At 40.2% G+C, this 23,875-nt stretch overlaps 1 protein-coding gene across 8 annotated transcripts in view; it reads left to right on the top strand.

The window, feature by feature from the left end:
* PLD1 (phospholipase D1) overlaps positions 1–23,875 on the top strand; it is a 283,505-nt gene that overhangs the window by 195,519 nt on the left and 64,111 nt on the right. For all 8 annotated transcript variants that reach the window (XR_011570916.1, XM_019959589.2, XM_019959595.2 and 5 more), the window contains 2 exons: positions 10,484–10,618; positions 20,177–20,330. Coding sequence is in view for 7 of the 8 variants with exons in the window: in XM_019959589.2 (XP_019815148.2) it covers positions 10,484–10,618; positions 20,177–20,330 (289 nt within the window). In the remaining variant the exon portion in view is untranslated. The remainder of the gene's footprint in view (positions 1–10,483; positions 10,619–20,176; positions 20,331–23,875) is intronic.

Consider the following 23,875-nt stretch of genomic DNA (forward strand, 5'->3'; position numbering starts at 1 on the left):
TTAGCAGAAATAAATTACTTATTTTCACTAAATTGTCTAAACAGTTGTTCAAACTAAGCCATCACAGCATGAGATGCATAGGTGGTAAAAATGAGAGTATTTTTATAAATTTTTAAAAACTTTTTACACTTTTTATTTTTGGGGCCATTCCCTGCAGCCTTTGGGTTCTTAGCTCCCTAACCAGGGGTAGAATGCAAACCCCCTGTGGTGGAAAGCTGAGTCTTAACCACTGGATGGCCAAGGAAGTCCCTATTTTTACAGTTTTTATAATTTATTTGTATTTACTTATAGTAATTGTTTTTATAAGAAGTGGGATTTGTAAGGCACCTCAAAAGACCCCACATGTATACCTATGGCTGATTCACACTGATGCATAGCAAAAACCAAGACAATATTGTAATTATACTACAATTAAAAATTAAATATAAATTTTAAAAATGACTTCATATGTATCTTCTCCTGTGATCCCTCACCACAGTCCTAGAAAGTAAACAGGAAGGGGTCATCCCTGCTTTAAGGATGAGGACTTGATCAACAAGTATGTATGTGGCCTCCTGCGTGCGTGCGTGCTAAGTCGCTTCTTTGCAACCCTATGGACTGTAGCCCACCAGGCTCCTCTGTTCATGGGATTCTCCAGACAAGAATTCTGGAATGGGTACCTATTTCCTTCTCCAGAGAGTCTTCCTGACCCAGGGATTGAACCCAGGTAGCCTGTATTGCAGGCAGATTCTTTACATCTGAGCCACCAGGGAAGCCCCGTAGCATAGTAGCTGCTGCTGCTGCTGCTGCTAAGTCGCTTCAGTCGTGTCCGACTCTGTGCAACCCCATAGATGGCAGCCCACCAGGCTCCCCCGTCCCTGGGATTCTCCAGGCAAGAACACTGGAGTGGGTTGCCATTTCCTTCTCCAATGCATGAAAGTGAAAAGTGAAAGACACCCCCAAATCCACTCCTAAATAAAAGCAACAAAAATGCTCGCAAAAATTGTCAAAAATCAACTTCTACAGAACTTGGGAACCAAGGGCATGTAACAATTTGTTTATTCAAGAAGGACAGCAGAATCTTGGTAAAAGCAGCAAGCTTTTTAATTTGCCGTGTGCCCATCCCCTTCTCCTCAGTTCCATGGCAGCCTTGAGAACCAACTCCCCATCACTGTGAAAGGAAACCCGTACCATGGCAACTACTGGAAGGAGCCGAATAGGTTGAAAGCTCCCATCTTCCCACAATTCTCAGAAGATAGTCATAATTTGACCTGACAGACAGTTTGAAAGACTTTAAAATAGCTAGTTTAACTATGTGCAAAAAACTGAAGGAAATAAATCTAAGGAACTAAAGAGAAGTAAAAAACAATCACTCTCCAAATAGAGACCATAAAAACTAAATTTTTTTTTAATAATAATCAAGTATAAGTTGAAATAAAATGTACATTAGAGAATTCAGTAGCATACTGGAGTAGGCAGATAAATCAACAAACTTAAAGATAAGTCAAGTGAGATTACCCAGTCTGAGGAGAAGAAAAAAAAAGTGCAAAAAAATGAATGTGGCATTTAGAATAGCCCAGACAACCTCTGTTATTGTTCAGTCAAAGTCGTGCTGACTGTTTGTGACCCCATGGATTGTAGCACACCAGGCTTCCCTGTCTTTCACCATCTCCTGGAGCTTGCTCAAACTCGTGTCCATCAAGTCAGTAATACCATCCAACCATGTCATCCTCTGTCACCCCCTTCTTCTCCTGCCCCCAATCTTTCCCAGCATCAGAGTCTTATCCAATGAATCAGCTTTTCTTGAAAAAGAACAAATTGGAGGATTCACACTCTCAATTTTAGAACTTACTGTAAAACTACAGTAATAAAACCAGTGTGATACTGATGTAAAGATAGACATATAGGTCATAGGAATAGAACTGAGAATACAGAAATAAACTCTTATGACTATGGTCACTTGAATTTCAAAAAGGGTTTCAGGACAATTGCATGTCCTGAAATGGTGTTTGAACAACTGGATATTCACATACAAAGGGATGAAGTTGGGCCTTACACCATATACAAAAAAAATAAGTCAAAATGGATCAGGACCTAAAATGTAAAAACTCTTAGAAAAAAACATAGACAAAAATCATTCTGACATTGTATTAACATAGGTTTCTTGGCTTTACAATAAAAATAGATTAAGTTGGATTTCATCAGACATAAAAGCTTTTATGTTCCAATGGACACTATCAAGGAACTGGGATAAAAAAGACTGAAAAAATGTTTGCAAATCATATATCTGATAAGGGATTCATATCCTGAATACACAAAGAACATTTACAAGTCAACAATAAAGAGCTAATCCAATTAAAACTGGGCCAAGAATCTAAATAGACATTTCTTCAAAGAAGATATACAAATGGCCAATAAACATATGAAAAGATACTCAACATCATTAATCATTAGAGAAATTCAAGTAAAAATCATAAGATACAACTTTATATCCACTAAGATGGCTATGATTTAAGACATAAAAAAGATAATGATGAGAATATGAAGATTTTAGAATCCTCATACATTGCTGTTGGGAATTCAAAATGGTGTGGACTCCTTGGAAAGCAGTTTGGTAGTTCCCTAAAAGTTAAACATAGAGCTAACATGCGCTCAGGTGCTCAGTCGCTCAGCCGCTCTTTGCGACCCCATAGACTGTAGGCCGCCAGGCTACTGAAATTTTCCAGGCAAGAATACTGGAGTGGATTGCCATTTCCTTCTGCAAGAGTTACCATATAACTTAGCAATTCTGCTCCATAGAATATACCCAAGAGAATTGAAAACATGTTCACACAAAAACAAAGGAAGGAAAATAAAACAACTAAAAGAAAACTACCACTCCTTTGTTGGAACAGATTCCCAATGCCAGAAATGCCAGAAAATCCTGAATCTTGTGGCCAAATACTGGCAAATATAATGTATGGCTTTTATTTTCAGAGTAATTAAAATGCCTTAAAATTGGATAGTGGTGATAATGGTACAGCTTTGTGAATATACGTTTTTTTTAAAAGACACTGAATTGCATACTTTAAAGAGGCAAATTTTATGGCCGGTGGATTTTTAAATGATCTGGAAGCCGTAAAAATAATGAATTAAGCCTTTAGGACTATATAATTTTAAACTTATCTATTTCTGTTTAGTATTCAGTGATTTTTCACAAATGGTCTCCTCAATCTAAAAATCTTGAGAAAGAACTTTGGACATAAGACATGTACATCACCAATAATAAATACTTTCAAAAGTTGTATCTAATTTTATCCAGGACATAAATTTACCAGGGGCTTCCCTGGTGGCTCAGTGGTAAAGAATCTGCCTGCAATGCAGAAGACGGAGGAGATGTGGATTTGATCCCTGGGTCAGGGAGGTCCCTTGGAGAAGGGCATGGCAACCCACTGCAGCACTGTGAAAACCCAATGGACAGAGAGAGGAGCCTGGAGGGCTACAGTTCATAGGGTCACAAAGTCATACACGACTGAAGCAACTGAGCACTCACGCACACAGATTTACCAGAGTATTACCCTATCTCTAGGGTAATGGTTTAAAATGAAGTTGATAGTGAATGAGTAAGGTTCTAAAAGATCTATTGATAAAAACAAAATCAGGGGACTTCTCCGGTGGTTAAGACTCTGTGCTTCCACTACAGGGGTGAGGGTTGATCCCTGATCAGGGAACGAAGATCCCACATGCCATATGGTGTGGCAAAAAAAAAAAAGCATGAAATTTGAGAGTAGATAAAAATGGATACATCTTTTAAAAAGAAATAAAATCAGGACAGTCATTTAGTAATGACAGTGGCTAGTAAAAATGCAAAGGTGAGGTTATAGGAGAATAAAAGGTCAGAACAAGACTATTATTTAGTTTCTCAATCATAAAAATATCCTGAGCTTATTATGAAGCATTTCCTTGGACTCTGGACCCTTTTTCTTCCTTTGCCTATTCAGGGGAAAAATTGGATTTTAGCATAGGAAGTAATTTTAATGTTAAGCCCTCTTACAAAACGAGTTCCAAGTACCCTGGGAACAAGTCAAAATCAGGCATCTCTGTGGGGGAAATGCTCATACACTAAACATGGAAGAATAGATTAATTACATAATGCCCCTTTTTGAGGCACAGTGTTGTATTGTTGGCTTTGTTTTCATAAAAGTATAGTGGGTTTTAAATACATGAACTAGCTAATCTCTAATTGGATAGAGAACTGTAGTTTTCTCCTGTTTCAGTTCTTTAGAAATAACAAAACTGCTGCTGTGAATATGTTAGAATTCCTGAAAAGAAAACCAGCTGTGATTAGTGTATAATTTTCTGATATGCTAATCTTCAGGGATTTAGTGTTTAACTTAAAGCATTTCTTTATCATTTTTATAATTGTTGTGAATTATGGCATTTTAGCAGCCCATTTAGTATAATTTAACACAAGGTCTAGAGGTATTCAATTAGGATTAGAAATGTACATGTAAGAAGTACTTGTTTAAGCAGCAAATGCCTGTAACAACTCCAAGTCCTTTCACAAAATGTCCTGATAAACTTAAGAGTCTATTGTATCAGATTTCTCATCTTTCAAGCTATATCTGCACCAACATTCACAATAGATATGTCTTGGAGGCCTATATAAAACTCCAGATTCTCAAATACTCCATGACATGTACTTTGGAAGCCCCCGTGATTATTTTCTGCCTATTGCTCTTTATTAATACCTGTCATGCTCCTGGCTTTCTCATGTTTTATTAAGAAGACACTGTTTCAGTATATTCTCACACCACAAGTTAACATCACCAAGTTTGTTACTCTGTTGAGTCAGTTTCCTTCACAGAATAACGTACACTCAACTGTACTTTGCAGGTTCCCCAGCCCACATTCAACCAACCGCAGATTGAAAATATTTGAGGGAAAAAAACCTAGAAAGTTCCAAAAGGCAAAACTTGAATTTGCCACAGGCAGGCAACTATTCGCATAACACTTACATTGTAATAAGTATTGTAAATAATCTAGAGATGATTTAAGGTGTACAAGAGGATGTGTGTACATCACGTGAAAATGGTATACGACTTTATATTAACATAAAGGACTAGAGTAGGGCAGATTTTTTCATCCTTGGGGATCCTGGAACCAGTACCCTGTGGATACTGAGGGATGACTGTACTGGCCGAAGTAATTTCTCAGTTTACTTTTTCTGCTCACAAGAGTGGGTGGTGGATCTGTTCACCTCTTTTGACAGGACACAACATATCTACTTTCTAGCTTGGAACCCTTATCTTCATTTTGGTCCCTGTGACTGGTACTCACCCTGAGCTTTCTTTTTAAAGACATTTTTCATAAAGAAATAAAGATTTCTGCCACTCTATAGGAATTATTTCATAGCAAGGGTGAATGGGGAGTAGGTATGGAGTGTGGCCTGTGAGGCTTTTGATGTATGCCCATCAGCCTTTTTTCATTGGCACAAGGGTTTCAGACCCATCTTATACATTCCCGTAACTAGCCCGGCAATCAACTGTTTCTTCAAGGAACTTACATAGGTTTGCTCCCCGGTTGCTCAGCTGGTAAAGAACCCACCTGCCAAAGCAGGAGATGCAACAGACAAGGGTTCAATCCCTAAGTCAGAAAGATCTCCTGGAGAAGGAAATGGCAATCTGCTGTAGTATTATTGTTGCCTGGAAATTTCCATGGACAGAGGAGCCTGGCAAGCTACAGTCCATGAGGTTGTAAAGAGTAGGACACAACTGAGTACCCATGCATGCACAGTGGAAAGTGGTATCAGAAACCAAATTCTGGGTAGGAGGTATGATCATTGCTTCTAGGATATTACTGCTGTAGGCTTTTTGCATGCACATTATCTATCTGTCCATCTATCTATCGTCTAATCTCCATACTGATACTTATCATTTCAGTCCCATGCCACAGGATTCCTTCTTGCCATCTCTCTATTTTTATAACTTCTTTATCTCACAGTAAGAAACCTACTTCTATTGTCTATAATATATATATATTTCCTCAATCTTAGAATACACAGAAATTGCTAGCCCAACTACTATGAAAAATATATCTCACTAGAATCCAATATTTGTTTATAGTTCTTTTTGTCTTTAGCCTAAGAGTATATATCATCAAAAGCTAGTGTTCCAAGTATCTTTGGATTATGGTTTTAATTTGAAAAGCAGTTAGGTTTACTTGCTTTAGTTTGTATTTCATTTGGGTTCTTTTTTTCTATATCTTTCCTGATTTTTTTTTTCTTTTTTGAGTGTATGCAACAGATTTCCAATAGTCAGAACTATACAAAAGACAGACATGCTTAGACAGGCGCCACTCCGCTGTACCTCCTTTCGGCTTCTTCCCACCATCTTTCTCACCCTAATCTACTTATCCTCTATTGGTAACAAATTATTTCAGTTTCTAAGTTATTTGGGCTGTGTTTCTTTTTGTACAAATGAGCAGAAACATGTATATTTTCTCATTTCTCCAAATCTGTTTCATAAGAATAACATACCACATATTCTCTTGTGTATTTGCTCTTTTAAAATTTATGCTCCATCCTGGAAATCACTCTGAATCAGTTCATAGAGTTTCATTCCTTTCTGCCTCTGCATAGTCCCCCGTGTACAAATTTGCCATAGTTAATCCAGTCATTCTCTGTGTGAGCATTTAGGTTATATTCAGTACTTTTCAATTGCAATAATATAATTAGTAGCTTTGTGTACATACATTCTTATTTGTTGGAACTGTATATTTACGGTAAGTTTCTAGAATGGAAATGCTGGGCTATAGATAATTTGTTAGATATTGACAAATTCCCCTCCAAGTTTATACCAATTTGCACTCTCAGCGTCAATGTAAGAGAGAGCTTACTTCAACCCAGTCTCAACAACAGAATAGGTTATCTTTCTTTCTTTTTTTTGGTCAGTCTCATAGGTTAAAAAATGCTTTCTCAATATAGTTTTAGTTTGCATTTCTGTTAATTATGAGTGAAGATGACTGTCTTTTCAAATGTATCTTTTTGTGTGTTTGAATTGTCCATGTCTTTTACCTATTTTTCTAGGAAGACTTTGGTCTTTTTCTCCCTTCAGTTATTTTTTAAATTATTTATTGTGGCTGTGCTAGGTCCTCAGTGCCTTGCAAGTCCTTTCTTTAGCTGCAGCGAGTGGGGACTTCTCTTGTCGCAGCACAGGCTCTAGGGCTTCAGTGTTTGCAGCGTGCAGTCTCAGCAGGCGCGGCTCTAGAGCGCAGGCTCGGTAGTCGTGGCACCCTGGTTTCCTTGTTCTGCAGCGTGTGGAATCTTCCTGGTACAGGGACTGAACCCGTGTCCCCTGAATTGGAAGGTAGATGCTTAACCACGCGATCACCAGGGAAGTCCTTTGCCTTTTTTTTTTTTCTTATTATGTTTTGTGTCATGCAAATGAGTTTGTTTTGTTTTGGGTTTTTTAGCCAACATTATTGATCTTTTCTTTTATTGCCTCTAGATAGTTATAATGGAGAAGGCAATGGCACCCCACTCCAGTACTCTTGCCTGGAAAATCCCATGGACGGAGGAGCCTAGTAGGCTGTGGTCCATGGGGTCACTAGGAGTCGGACACGACTGAGTGGCTTCACTTTCACTTTTCACTTTTATGCATTGGAGAAGGGAATGGCAACCCATTCCAATGTTCTTGCCTGGAGAATCCCAGGGACGGGGGAGCCCGGTGGGCTGCTGTCTATGGGGTCGCACAGAGGCGGACACGACTGAAGCGACTTAGCAGCAGATAGTTATAAGCCTCCCCTACACTCAGGTTACCAGGAATTCACTCGGTTTTCTTCTAACACCTGTATGGTTTCATATGCTTACATTTTCATCTCTGATTTATTTAGAGTTTTTATGATTGCTGGGAGGAATGTATATAATTTTTATCTCTTTGGAATAGCGATGCAATTATACTAGCACCTTTTCTTCAAAAGCCCTTTTCCTAGAGCTACAACCTTTATCATATGCAAAATTTCCATACTTACTTGGGTCTATTTCTGGACTTTCAATTTCAGACACTGGTTTGGCTGTCTATGTACCAGTTCTCCACTGTTTTAATTATATAGACTTTATAGTATGTGTTAATATCAGATATGGGAAGGGTTATCTATAAATGGAGGAACCTCTATATATTACCTGTGAAAAAATTTCTTTCCAAGATACCTAAATGTAATAGGTTCACTGAGTAACATCAACAGCAAAATAGAAAACATCAGTAATACCTGGAAACTTCAGTAAATGAAACATGAACTACCATTGATTCTATCAGCATGCTTCAGATTCTCTTATAAAAATTTATATTCTCCTTCTATAAGAATCTGTGATGCTTTGGTTCCACTCCATTTATTCTTAGTATCACACTTAGCTTATCTAGGACAACTGCTGTGTGAGACGGGACCATAAAATCTCGTGACTAACACTCACGCCAGAGTAATGATTATGGGTTGGTTTGATATGGAATACAGTTCTTATCACATAAATGACCTTCACACGATGAGAGGGCTACATTTTAAAGTACAAACCTGGTACTTCTTGCTCTGAAATAAATTCTCCAAGGTCAAACGTACTTAGGATTTTTTGTTTCCCTATTTTTCAATGATTTAGAAGGAGGGATATTATTTAACTGCCAACATTTTTACTTAGCCAAAGTCTGTAAAATTTTAACTGCTGCTTTGCCCTGAGTTTGCTACTAAGTATGTATAAACACCAGATAGTTTGAGCTTACGTCTTGCATCTGATTTAAACAGCAGCAAGGTGTTGGGACTTCCCTCGTGGTCCAGTGGTTAAGAATCTGCCATCTAAACCCTCTTACACTGTTGGTGGGAATGCAAACTAGTACAGCCACTATAGAGAACAGTGTGGAGACTCCTTAAAAAACTGGAAATAGAACTGACATACAACCCAGCAATCCCACTGCTGGGCATACACATCAAGGAAATCAGAATTGAAAGAGACACGTGTACCCCAGTGTTCATCGAAGCACTGTTTATGATAGCCAGGACATGGAAGCAACCTAGATGTCAATTGGCAGATGAATGGATAAGACAGCTGTGGTACATATACACAATGGAGTATTACTCAGCTATTAAAAAGAATGCATTTGAATCAGTTCTAATGAATTGGATGAAACTGGAGCCTATTATACAGAGTGAAGTAAGCCAGAAAGAAAAACACCAATACAGTATATTAATGCATATATACAGAATTTAGAAAGATGGTAACCATGACCCTATATCAGATCAGATCAGATCAGTCGTTCAGTCATGTCCGACTCTTTGTGACCCCATGAATCGCAGCATGCCAGGCCTCCCTGTCCATCACCAACTCCCGGAGTTCACTCAGACTCATGTCCATCAAGTCAGTGATGCCATCCAGCCATCTCATCCTCTGTCGTCCCCTTCTCCTCTTGCCCCCAATCCCTCCCAGCATCAGAGTCTTTTCCAGTGAGTCAACTCTTCGCATGAGGTGGCCAATCAAGACAGCAAAAGAGACACAGATGTAAAGAACAGACTTTTGGACTCTGTGGGAGAAGGCGAGGGTGGGACGATTTGAGAGAATAGCATTGAAACATATATATTATCATATGTGAAATAGATCGCCAGTCCAGGTTAATGAGACAGGGTGCTCTGGGCTGGTGCACTGGGATGATCCTGAGGGATGGAGTGGGGAGGGAGGTGGGAGGGGAATTCAGGATGGGGAACACATGTACACCCATGGCTGATTCATGTGAATGTATGGCAAAACCCACCACAATATTGTAAAGTAGTTAGCCTCCGATTAAAAATTTTTTAAATGGCAAAAAGAATAAATAAAATAACATTGTATTAAAAAAAAAAAAAAAGAATCTGTCATCCAATGCAGGAGATGCAGGTTTGATCCCTGGTTGGGAAACTAAGATCCCACATGCTGCAGATCGGCTAAGCCCATGTGCTGCAACTAATAATCTCATGAGACACAAATAGAGAGAAGCCCACGCACTGCAATGAAAAAAATCCCACAAGATGCAGTGAAGATCCCAAGTATTGCAACTAAGACCTGATGTAGGCAAATAAGTACATTTTTTAAAACAACAGAATAAACAGCAGCAGGTGTCAACCCAGACAGATGCAAATCTGCGGTTGTCCCACTGTGGCTATACTTGAGTTATCACTCTTCAGTAGTTACTCAATAAATCCTTAAAATAAAATGTTCATATTTGAATTTATTTGGGGACCTAGCATTGGGGATTCATAGAAATCACTTTAGTAAGATATTTTGAAATTATATCTCCATTTATATTAGCAATATAAAACTCTTCAGAAAGTAAAAATAGATCCTACATGCATTCTAAAATTATGTACACACACATACATATATATGTTACACAATCTATTCTTAACCTGTTGAAGTGGTATATTTGTTTTGAAAGACAGTAAAATCTAAGATGCCTTTATTGAGCTTGGTCGTATTAATTTTAGTGATTTCTTGTTTAATTTACAGTTGGCAATCAGTGGATAAATTATATATCCTTCTGTGGTCTTAGAACACATGCAGAGCTTGAAGGAAACCTAGTCACTGAGCTTATCTATGTCCACAGCAAGTTGCTAATTGCTGATGACAACACTGTTATTATTGGTAAGTACTTGGTCTCTAATTGTGTTCCTTGTCAGTTGACTTACCTCATGCAAAAATCATTCTTTTTATTCCTTTGAAGCTTCCTTTGCAGTTGAGAGTATCAGTATCTAAAACATTTCTGAAGCAATCTTTTTCGCTTATGTCTTTTCTAATCCCTGTTTTTATCTGTGAAGTAACAGAGGCACAGAACAATTAAATGGCCATTGTGCAAATTACAGTGTCCAGAGACAGCAGTCTAACCCAGCAGTGCAGTAATCAGTCTGCGCTCATTAATTCTTTATTATTCCCTTTTTAAAAATTTTGAACAAAAGTGCCTAGATTTCAGGGCTAGAAGGGAGAGGTTTGGGAAGGGAAGTGTGTCATAAATGAGTATCTGGTAGCCTGGTAGTACTTTGTATGTGCTCCCACCACATCCACCTAACCAATACCTCAGATCCAAGGTTTTTGCAAGAGTCAGGATCGGAAGGATGTTAAACTATCACTACATCTATGCTTGGAGCTTCCCTGGTGGCTCAGTGGTAAAGAACTGGCCTGCCAATGCAGGAGATGTGGGTTTGATCCCTGGATTGGGAAGATCGCTTGGAGAAGGAAATGGCAACCCACTCCAGTATTCTTGCCTGGGAAATCCCATGGACAGAGGAGCCTGCCAGGCCACAGTCCATGGGGTCACAAAAGAGTTAGATGCAACTGAGCAACTATCCAACAGCAACAACAATGTCTATGCTTACCGTTTTTCCCCTGGAGTCAGTATTTTGGATGTTACTAATCTGGTGTGCTGCGATTCATGGGGTTGCAAAGAGTCGGACACGACTGAGTGACTGAACTGAACTGAACTGAATCAGGGTACAGGGTAGACCAGCTTGTGTAGTAATAATACAATGTAGCCCTAGACTGAGGTCTGCAGTCTTCTCCCGCAGCCCTCACCCCATGGACAGATTCAGGGGTGTTACTGGTTGTACTTCTACCCAGATTAGAACAGCCTGCTGAGAAGGGTGGGTTTGCAGCTCCATTCTTTTGTACACCTGGGAAGCTTCATTTTCCCATCGTGGGGTTGGTTTGCCTTCTAATATCATGTTACATGAACATTGAAAGGTCAAGATGAGAAAATGAGTATTAATAACCAGCCAGATAAATGAATTGACAAGGGTGAGGGGATGTTCCTTAAGAGATATGCTGTGTCCCACTGTTGGGCATTCCACTCATCTGTTTTCAATGAAATGTAGTGTCTCAGCTATAAGATATCTATTCTTTAAGAAACTAAGTGTCATGGAGTGTTCTGGAAAAAATTTGACAGTAAATATGCCTTTTCCATTTCTATCCTCCACTGAGAAAAGAAAGAAAAATCTCATACCTAGGAGTAATGAGACTGTCTTCTCTGGAACATGATTTGAAAAGAAAGAAAAGCAGTTCTGAAGCCAGAAAATATGTAGATCACAGTGTGGTGATACACACACACACACACACACACACTCTCTCTCTCTCTCTCTCTCTCTCTCTCTCTGTTAATACTTACTGGGCCTTTAAGAGAAATATCCGTGTCTTTAATCTCTTGCCCAATAGGGATCGGAGCCCTTTAAGGATTCATTTCTTCCCCTATCTCCCCTAATAAACAGGTTTTCTCTTATTTCCCCAAGCTATTCTTGTCTTTGCCTCTTTAGAAGCTAATCTCAGAATATTTTTATCTTCAAATTGACAGTGACAATAAGGAAAGGGAAAATACTGATGCTTGTTGAAATGGAAAAACAAACAAACAAAGCCAGATGAAAGTCAGTTGATCTCTTTAGGGAGATTTCAGAATTCTTGAAGTAAAAATTGACAGATGTAAATATTTTCCTTTTAAAAGTCTTTTCGACTTTCAACCTGCTTTACTTTTACATCAAGTATAAATGCAAAGTAGTTTTTAGTATCTGAGTTAAATAAATCTGTATAGTTTTTGACTTACTTTATAGAAAGGTCTTTAAACTCTCAAAGGCTACAATTTATTTAGACTAGCAATAATTGATTCTTTTTGCATACAGTTATTATCTACTTTCTTGAAACTGAAGATGTGACTTTGAGAGTATGAGAAGTCTCACTTGCTAGTCTTTAAGGGCTGGATTTCTTTTCCTTCTTCCCCAGGGCAGGACAGATTTTCCCCAGGAAAATCCATGGAAAAATCCACGTATACTTTTGTTCTTTTCACCTCTGTGGGAACTCTGGAAGAAACAGGCTTGTTGTTGCTGCTCTCAGACATTTGGCCTGTTTAAGTTCATAACACAGAGAACAATGTTTAAAATTCTCAAAGAGGAACTTGAGAAATTAGGTTGAGGATATTTTACAGGTGTTAAGTCATTAAGAGCTTTAAAGAAGTTAAAGTAACCTGTGATTAAATTTTCTAACATGGCAGACTTAATCCAGAATTACTGAATAATCTATCGTAAGAAAAATGACTAAATGGTTTATCCTTCTTTTTTCTTCACAAGGAAATACTTGGTTTCTCACACTGAGATCTCTTTCTTGTATAGCTTTAATTATGTTTTACCCCCGGTGGCCCTGTTGGTTCTAAAATCTGTGACCAAGTCCAGTTTTCTAATTCATCTTATTGGCATGTAACCGAACTAACAGTTATTTTCTTTCCTAAATAAAACAAGGCTATCCTTAAGTAGAAGTTAAGTCTATCCTGTTAACTAAATGAATTGATTTTTTTTCTTTCTTTTGGTTTCACTAATTCACTGCATGGGCTTCCCAGGGAGCACGAGTGGTAAAGAACCTGCCTGCCAATGCAGGAGACATAAGAGATGTTGGTTTGATCCCTGGGTCGAAAGATTCCCTGGAGGAGGGCATGGCAACCCACTCCAGTATTATTACCTGGAGAATCCCACGGACAGAGGAGCCTGGCGGGCTGCTATGCATTGGGTCACAAAGAGTTGGACATGACCGAAGTGGTTTAGCTCACACGTGCATTCCACTGCACATCACAGTAGGGAAACAGCACATGCTCACACAGCGCCACTGCCCCGCCCACCTCATGGACTACAGGGGAGGCAGGTATTCTTTTCACCAAACCCCGGAACCACTGGGATGGATACTGATGAACTGGTGCTGAGAGGCAGTCAGCAAGGGTGATATGTGGGAAACCCCATGGAGGGAATGGATCTTGGTGCTTAAAGGCAGGCTTCAGTAAGTGTCTGTAGTTGAAAGGCTACCCCGGTAAAGAGCGAGTCCCATGAGTCACAACCCTGACTGCCTTAGGATTGCCTAGTGGCTTTTTGTTGTTGTTGTTTTTCGTGGACTATTCTTTTTTAATTAATGTATTATATATAGTAAATGGCACAAAACTTCAGTGTACAGCTTAATGAATATTCACATATGTTTACATTTATGTAATCACCACCCAGAACAAGATACAGAATATTTCCATCACTCTGATAGGAGTCTTCCTATCTCCACTCAGTTAATTAGATGTTTTCACTGTCACCACAGAACAATTTTGAACACAGATGGGTTTGAGTTCAGATAAATGGAACTGTCATTTAGGGGAAAGTTTATTCATGTCTGCAGTTTACTTTCAAATAGATCCTCTCCCCCTCAAAAAGAAAGTTGGGTTAATTGATAAAAGAATGGAGTGATATTAGGAGAAAATACTAATAATGCCTGGTTCCTGCTTCCAGAAACTGTGATTAATTGGTCTGGTTTAGGGCCCAGGTATCAAGGCTTTTTTGCTTTCTGTTTTTGTTTTGGCACCATTATCGTTTGAAAGCTTCCTAGATGATGCTCCTGTGCAGCCAAGCTGAGAACTCCTGAACTGGAGGCACAGGGAACAAAGCAGTTAGAAAGTACTGAGTAGCCCGCTAAGGACTTCCCTGGAGGTCCAGGGGTTAAGACCCTGCACTTCCAACACAGGGAGTATGGGTTTGATCCCTAGTGGGAGAGCTAGGATCCCATATGCCGCATGGTGCAGCCAAAAATAAATAAGTGAGTTAATTAAAACACATAGGCCTAAGTAGGGTAGAGTTGGTATATTAGTTGTGTATTACTGCTGTAGCAAATGACCACAAACTTAGTGACTTGAAACAGCACAAAATTATTATCTAAAAGTTATGTAGGTTAGAAGTCCAACATAGATCTCTCTGGGTTAAAATCAAGATGTCAGCAGGGCTGTGTTCCTTCTAGAAGCCTCCCAGATGGAGCTAGTGTAAAGAACCTGCCTGCCAATGCAAGAGATGTAAGAAGATGCAGGTTCGATCCCTGAGTCACAACCCACTCTAGTATTCTTGCCTGGAGAATCTCATGGACAGAGGAGCCTGGTGGGCTACAGTCCATGGGGTCACAAAGAGTAGGACAACACTGAAGCAATTTAGCACAAAGGAGAATCCATTTCCTTGCCTTTTCCAGCTTTGAGTGGCCACCCTCATTCCGCGGTTCATGGTCCCTTTCTTCTGTCTTTGAAAGCAGCAATGTTACATCTCTCTGAAAGTCCTCAAAGTGTCAACCCATTCTTCTGTAACCACATCTCTCTCTGAATTCCCTTTACTTTTAAAGACTCTTGTGATTATACTGAACACCTAGATAATCTAGGATAATGTCCTTATTTTTATGGTCAGCTGATTAGCACCATCTATTAATTCCATCTGCAGCCTTAATTCCCCTTTACCATGTAATATAACATACCAACTTTGGGTATTATGACATAGTCATCTCTAGGGGTCATTATTCTGTCTATCACAGGAGAATTAACAATTTTTTAAACAAGACATTTAAAAAAAGCAAAATCACAAAGGAAATGATAGATAAATCTAACTGCATTAAAATTCAGAACTTTATTCATCAAAATATGCTATATAAGTAAAATAAAATGATAAACCATGAACTGAAAAAAGAGTATTTGCAACACACTTAATACTCTTTGTGACTCCATGGACTGTAGCCCACCAGGCTCCTCTGTCCCTGGGGATTCTCCAGGCAAGAATACTGGAGTGGGTTGCCTTGCCCTCCTCCAGGAGATCTTCCTAACCCAGGGATTGAACCCAGGTCTCCTGCATTGCAGGCAGATTCTTTACCTTCTGAGCCACCAGGGAAGCCCATTCAAAAAATAAAGAACTCAATCAACAAGGAAAGACAATATCCAAAGAAAGATGGGCAGAGGAATTGTATAGGAGCACCCCCAAAAGGACATACCTGAGTCCCATAATATATGAAAGATATTCATCCTCATTAATATGGTAATGAGGAAAAGAGCAGGTTTTCAAAATACCAATTGGCAAAAATCAAAAACTGGACAGTCCAAGTGCTGGCAATACTAAGCAACACCAGGGACCCATTCTTGTGCACAGAGCCCCGTGAAACTCCCACATGTGCACATCAGGAAACATATACACATCGATGTAGAACTTAACTGTGTATCACAGCAAAACTCTGGAATCTCCCAAACACCCGTTAACAGTAGAAAGAATAAGTAGATGTGTGGGTGCTCATTTAAGGAAAATAATGCATTACGATATGTATAAGATAAATCCCAAAGATATGATGTTGAATGAAAGAAGCCAGTCTCCAAAGATTATCTACTATATAGTTCTATTTACACAAATTAAAAATAAGCCTAAAGTAAACTTGTTTGTTTAGGAAAACATCATCCTAACATGATGAACACAAAATTCTATATAAAGTTTCTCTCCTGGGATGGGAAGGACTTCCATGGGAAGGTAGCTGAGGACTTCTGGAATGTGGTAATGTTCTGTTTTTCAGCTTGGATAATAAATTCAATGATTTTCTAAAGTCATTACCTAAATTGTACTTATAAGTTTTCATATACTCTTTTCTATTTTGCTATATTTCACAGTATTTAAAAAGTTCCTAATAGGCTTAGAAAAGGTCATTTTCCAAAATTTAAGTGGTTTTAAATTATTGAGACAGTGTCCTAATAAACCAAGGGATTGCAGTCACCATAAAAATACAGAGTACATTTGTTGAAAACAATTCAAATTCTAAGGACTCACATAGAGTAAAAGGTCAAAATTCCCCTAGTGTCTCCTTCCCTTTGCCAGAAAGCACTCACCACCCTTAACCCTTCAGTGTGTATCTTCCTAGAATCCTTGCCCACTCTTCTTCCTCATATTTTCTGTAGAAATGGGTTAATACTATAGCCTGCTATTCTGAATTTGATTTTCACAATATGGGAATGTTTAACAACAAAAAGGGAGATATATTTACATCCATCAATATCTCATTTTTAGTATCTCATTTATTAAATTCATCTGAAGTTTTCTCTTCCCCTTCTCCACATTCCTAATAAGTAGTAGCCAACTCACTTATCCTGGCTTCCCTGATGGCTCAGTGGGTAAAGAATCTGCCTACAGTGCAGGAAACATAGGAGACGCAGGTTCAATCCCTCAGTCTGGAAGATCCCCTGGAGGATTCCAGTATTCTTGCCTAGGATATTCCATGGTCAGAGGAGCCTGGTGGGCTACAGCCCAAAGGGTCGCAAAGAGTCAAACACGACTGAGCAGGAGCCCAAGACAAGCACAACTCACTTATCCAGTGTGGGTGAGAGTAAGTGCCCTGGGAAACTCCTGATGGACCCTGGAAGTACAAGAAAACACACCCTCTAAGAATTCTAGTTCAGAATGCCAGGAATGCATTCCTCTGCTGGCGAGTGTGGGGCCCACAGTGCTGGGAGGGAGTCTAGGGGGACCGGTGTGAAAATGTGTGTGTGTGTGTGTGTATATGCCTATGTGTGTAGGAGGGCTCATATACTCAGGCTGCCAGACAGTGAAGAGCAATGTCTTCCCAATTCAGCAGCCCCGGCCCAACAGCGGCCTCTGCTGGGAACATGTGGTAGTGACGTCCCAGCACTACTCTATGGTGTCTGCGTCTTTGAGACCTCATGGACTGTATAGCTGGAGAAGGCAATGGCACCCCCACTCCAGTACTCTTGCCTGGAAAATCCCATGGACCAAGGAGCCTGGTAGGCTGCAGTCCACAGGGTTGCTAAGAGTCGGGCACGACTGAGCGACTTCACTTTCACTTTTCACTTTCATGCATTGGAGAAGGAAATGGCAACCCACTCCAGTGTTCTTGCCTGGAGAATCCCAGGGACGGCGGAGCCTGGTGGGCTGCCGTCCATGGGGTCGCACAGAATCGGACATGACTGAAGCGACTTAGCAGCAGCAGCAGCAGGACTGTATAGCCCGCCAGACTCTTCTTCCATGGAATTTTCCAGACAAAAATAGTGGAGTGTGTTGCCATTTCCGACTCCAGGGGATCTTCACAACCCAGGGATCTAACCAGTGTCTCCTGCTTGGCAGGAGGATACTTTACCACTGAGCCACCTTGTAAGCCCCAAAGCAGCATTTGGGGGACCTTACTCCTCACCCCTGACCGTTTACACACCTGGGTAAGGGGCAGTTCACGCAGAGAGGAGGCTTCTTTGCTACAAATGCTATGTGCTAGCAAATCTCCCCCTCCTGAGGCAGGTTCTCTAGTGCAGATATTATCCGGGTAACAGTATCTGATAATAATGCCAATAATACTTAGAATTTGTGGAGCAGTTTATAGATCAGTAAGTGCTTTCACGTGGGTCTTATTTAATGCTCACAACAACCCGACAAGGTCTATATTATGATCTTCACTTATAAAAGATTAAATTAAAGCTGAGAAAGATTAAATAACTTTGTCCAAATTAATGCTGGGCCAAATGTCAAGCCCAAAGACAAATTTTATAGTGTTATTTGTCTGCAATAGAGGAGGCAAATTTTATAGTGTGATTAAAATGTAAGTGTATGTGTAAAAGTTGATTTGTCACTAACAAAACAACATTTTTCAAAGGTGGGGCTCACCTTACAGCACCCAGGTAGTGCTCCCAAATTTCTGTGAGGTGTTCCATCCTTTCTCTGTCACCCAGAGTCCCTGTGGGGCACTATTCATATCCGCAGTTACCATAGATTTGTATGTTAATTATGTGACAATATTGTGGCAAGGGCTTCCCAGATGCACCAGTGGTAAAGAACCCTTCTGCCAGTTCTGCTGCTGCTGCTAAGTCACTGCAGTCGTGTCCGACTCTGTTCGACCCCATGGATGGCAGCCCACCAGGCTTCCCCGTCCCTGGGATTCTCCAGGCAAGAACACTGGAGTGGGTTGCCAGTTCCTCCTCCAGTGCTTGAAAGTGAAAAGTGAAAGTGAAGTTGCTCAGTCGTGTCTGACTGTTCACGACCCCATGGACTGCTGCCTACTAGGCTCCTCCATCCATGGGAGTTTCCAGGCAAGAGTACTGGAGTGGGTCTTGAGGAGCCTGGCGAGCTACAGTCCATGGAGTCACAAAGTCACAACTGAAGTGGCTTAGCATGCATGCACGCATGCAATATTGTGGCAAACGGCAGTGAAGTCTCTTTAGGAGGAGCCGGCTTCCTCTCATGTCTAGCATCCTGCCATTTGGGCTTGGGGCAGGGCTGCTAACACCTTCCACCCTGATGGCCCCCATCACAGGGTAACCCCGAGCTCCTGTTCAACCTGACCCTTCTGCTCTGAGTCTGCAGAAGCAGTGGAGTGTGGAGCTAGAGCAAGAGGGGCAAGAAGGAAAAAGAGAATCAGCCAGGCCCTTCTGTAGTTTGTAGAATACCTCAAGGATTCAAAATGGATCCTTGATGGTTAATGCAGAAAAAGTAACAATACATGACAGGAACACAGAAGATACACATTGAACTAATATTCAAATACATGTGAAAGTTGACATTCTCAGCTCATTTGGATTTAAAAATAGAATGGAGAGAAGTTGATACAGAAGCCATTGGTGTCCCTCTCAAGTGAGGCAAGAGAATGGAAACCCATAGCCACTAATGATAGTCTGTATTTGAGAGTGGATTATATTGCTGTGAAGGTCTTCTTGGGTTTTGACATCTATAATTATATGACCATGAGTTAAAGTCTGCAGAATTTAATTATTAAGCATAAAAGCTAACTGAACTGAACTGATAAGCATTCTTGTTTCTTTGTGTGCTTAATGATTGTATCAGTCAGAATCCCTTGAGCCACAAGATAGAAAATTCAGCTAGAGGTATGTGAAACAATAGGAAAGATAAGGTAAGAAGTTCTAGAGTTGGCTAGTTCAGTGACTTAAAGACCCAGAGTCTTTCTTCTTTCTTCTCTGCTGTCTTTAACTTATCTGTTTGTCCTCTTGGTTACAAAAGAGCTGCTACAGCTCCTAGAATCCTGTTTTCATACAACCCTTCAAGCCAGAGTATCCAAAGACTGGAAGAGACATCCTGTTCTTGTGTCTGTTAATAAGAAGTAGAAAACTTTCTCAGAAGCCCCTGGCAGATTTGCCTTCATGTTTCAATGGCTAGAATCATGACAAGTGCCCATTTCTAAGCAGTCACTGGCAGAAATAATGTCATGACCATGGCTGACTTAGACTGATGGAGATTCACCCCTGGGTTAGGGAGGTCACTGCTTCCCTAGAGCACCACACCTCTTGATAACCAAACAAAATGAGGGCTTATTTAGCAAGGAAGAATCAAGTCTGGAGGATAAATGAGCGTCTCCCTCGACAAGAAAATGGTTCAGTTGCACTGTTTCTCCTTATAGGCTCTGCCAACATAAATGACCGAAGCATGCTGGGAAAGCGAGACAGTGAAATGGCTGTCATTGTGCAGGACACGGAGACAGTCCCTTCGGTAATGGATGGAAAAGAGTACCAAGCTGGTCGATTTGCCCAAGGACTTCGGCTTCAATGCTTTCGGTGGGTCTCTGAAGCTGGGTGTCCCTCTGCGGTAGGCACTGCGACCCAGCCCAGCCTCTTAACTCTCAGTACACCTGCCATCTCCAGGTTCTTCTTTTTTCAAAACAGTGTCCCCAGAACACAGGATGTGGTGCAAAATGGCTTTGTGTGGGGCACAAACATTTCCTATTTTAATAGCTTTTATTATTTTTGTGTGTAAAAAAAAAAAAAACTAGCATTTTAAATCTATTAATAGATTTAGGACCAAGTCAAGCCACCTAGTGTCTAATTTAAGTTTTTTATAGTAAGTCCACTTTTAGAAATTGAAATGGTTCTGGTGATACAAGGCTATGATTTTTAAAATCACTAAAGGAGGATGCTAGAGGTTACTGGTGTTAAATTTAAATGCAGAAACTTCAGTTCTCAGATTTGAGATGACTCCAGACATAGAAGATTCCTGATCTTCTACAGGAAGATGAGTTTTAAACAAATCTGTGGTCCAGCGGAGAGAGCACTGGGCTGAGAACCAAGGATTGTGTGGCCCTAAATGAGTCCTTCATTCAATTAAATGTCACTCAGAACTTTCCTAGGCATGGCTCTAACCGGACCCATCCCAGCCCCTGTATTCCAGTGTCGGTGGACAGAGTGATCCTTCGAGAACCTAACTCAGATCCTGTCACTTCCCTGTTCCCTCCACAATGGCTTCTTTATTTTTTTCCGAATGGCTTCTTATCTCCTCTCCCTCCTCCCCCGTCACTACAGACACACTGAGCTCCCACCGTCTATGGAACACCCCAGCCACCCTCCCTGCCGTAAGCTTTTTCAGGAAGTCCACAATTGTATGACTCTAGAATCTGCCTGCAATGCAGGAGACCCCGGTTTCATCCCTGGGTCAGGAAGATCCCCTGGAGAAGGAAATGGCAACCCACTCCAGTATTCTTGCCCTGGAGAATCCCATGGACAGAAGAGTCTGGTGGGCTACAGTCCACAGGGTCACACAGAGTTGGGCAGGACTGAGTGACGGAAGCACACACAGAGAACTGTATTGGCCAGGCTGGGATTTCAGTGTGGTCTCTGCAGTGAGATCGAGACAAGTGCCCCCAGTTAAAGGTGGTACTTTAAGCTTTCTGGTGAAAGGTGGCACACACACGGTTGCAGGGCTGTTGCTGTCACCTTTCCCATGTTAACAGTCGCTTCTGGAAAATGACTCACTGGCAGACAAGCACACCACCAGCCCTTACCTCCTGCAAACGCTGGAGGCCCTTCCCTCCTACCCACTCCAGACTCCGGCTTTTGAGAACCAAGCTTCAGTTCACTCTGCTCCCTCTGCCTCAGGAACTCAGCAAATTCATCCCTCAGAATATGTCAGACCTCTCTTTTTATTCACGTTTGTTACTAATTGTTTTGCCAGTAAGATTTTTTTCTGATTATTGATATTTCAACTAGCTTCTAATGTCAATTTGTTTTGTTTAGAGGGGAGAGTTTAAAATCAGCACCCTGTTAATCAACCCATTGATTGCCTACTGCAGGTTATATAGGGAAACAAATATTTCCTCCTGTAAACTAGAGATAAATGTCATACCTTTTCAGTTCCATGAGAACTTAAGTATTCTCTTTAAAGGTGTGGGCTTTTTTATAAATTTCTAAATGTATAATAATTATAGAGGCAGAGAGCTCTGATTTCAACATATTTTCATTAGAGAAAATTTGGCAAACACAGAAAAGCAATAAGAAAATTAAGTTTTATCTGTAATCCCACCATCCAGGGCTAATAATTTTAACATGGTGTGTATCTCATTCCACTTTTTTCTATACATAAATATAACTGTGTTGTATTTCTTTTTTAAAACATAATTGGGTTCTTGTAGTTCCACAAAGTTCTTTATTATTTAAACAATGTTGCATACACTTTTCCATGTCATTGTGTTCTATAACATTTAATAGCTACATAGTATTACATTTAATGTCTGCATTGTATCACATCATATGAGTATGCCATAATTTCTTTAAGGAGAACCTCAGTAACACACAGATTTATCACTGATTTACACAAGTGGGTGTGGTTGTACATAGCATCTTGCTCACCTTCTTAATTGTTTCCTTAACTAAATCCTAACCTTGGAATTTCTAGCCAAAGGAAGTGTGTAGTTTCCTTTGCCCTCTGACATCATATTGTATCTCTAACAATGTTTTAGAGGGCTTTTTCCTCCCATCTTTTCTGAATTGTTATTTTATTTAATCTTTGCTGATTTGTTGGGTTTCAAAATGAATTTCCGTTTTTTTTTTTTAATGTGCAATTTGAGAGTTTAGAAATGTATCCATTACCCATTTGTACTTGTTCTTTTGTAAACTGTCTAGACTATTCATGTCCTTTGTCCATTTTGCTGGGATGTTTCACTTTCTTTTAATGACATAAGTAACTTAAGTATACAAGAGGCTAATTTCTTTCTCCCATTTGTTGCAAATCTGACTTGCCAATTGCTTTTCAATCATGTTTATAGCATTCAGGGGAAACTTCAATTCTTATTAATCAAATCTATCAGTTTTTTCTTTTTTCTCCCCGTTTTAATTAATATGCTTAGCATAGCTTCCCCAACCCAAGACAAAATATTTCCTATTTCCTTATATTTTATCTTCTAGTGCTTGTTTAATATTAGTTTTTATTTTTTGATATTTATTTACTTATTTTTAATATTTATTTACTCATTTATTATTCTTTGGCTGCACTGGGTCTCAGTTGCACACGGGTCTTCAGCTGTGGCCTGTGAACTCTTACTTATGGCATGTGGGATTCAGTTCCCTCGCCAGGGATTGAACCTAGGTCCCCTGCCGTGGGAGTGTGGAGTCTTAGCCACTGGACCACCATAGAAGTCCCTGATATTATATTTTACATTCAGCATCTGCAAATTATTTTAATGTTAGAAAGGAAGTAGGGACTCTTTTTGCTGGAGAGCTGATCCAGAAGTGCATGACTGCAGTACTGTCTGCCTGTCTAGCCTGCAGTACCTGTTTGCTAAGTCACTTCAGTCGTGTCCGACTCTGTGCGACCCCATAGACGGCAGCCCACCAGGCTCCCCTGTCCCTGGGATTCTCCAGGCAAGAACACTGGAGTGGGTTGCCATTGCCTTCTCCGCCCCTCATGGCCTGCTGCTGCTGCCAAGTCGCCTCAGTCGTGTCCGACTCTGTGCGACCCCATAGACGGCAGCCCACCAGTGCCTGTTTATGCTGTAAACATAATTGCCATACATCCTAACCTATTTGTACTCTCTACTGCTTCCTATTGAAGTTCTGCTGACTTGCATGCCAGTGTGGTATCATTTTAATTATCATAGCTGTGCACTTTAATACTACTTCCTTCCTACCATACCACTTCCCCAAATTAGTATATTTTTTCCAAAATAACCTTGGCTACTCTTATTCATTCTTCCACATGAACTTTAACACTGTTTATTCAAGTTCCCTCATTAGTTTTTTGATCATGACTACAGTATGTTTATTGTTGCTGTTGTTTAGTGTCTAAGTTGTGTCTGACTCTTTTGCAACCCCATGGACTGTAGGTCACCAAG

This window comes from Bos indicus, chromosome 1 (assembly GCF_029378745.1).
Source record: "Bos indicus isolate NIAB-ARS_2022 breed Sahiwal x Tharparkar chromosome 1, NIAB-ARS_B.indTharparkar_mat_pri_1.0, whole genome shotgun sequence".
Lineage (NCBI taxonomy): Eukaryota > Metazoa > Chordata > Mammalia > Artiodactyla > Bovidae > Bos > Bos indicus.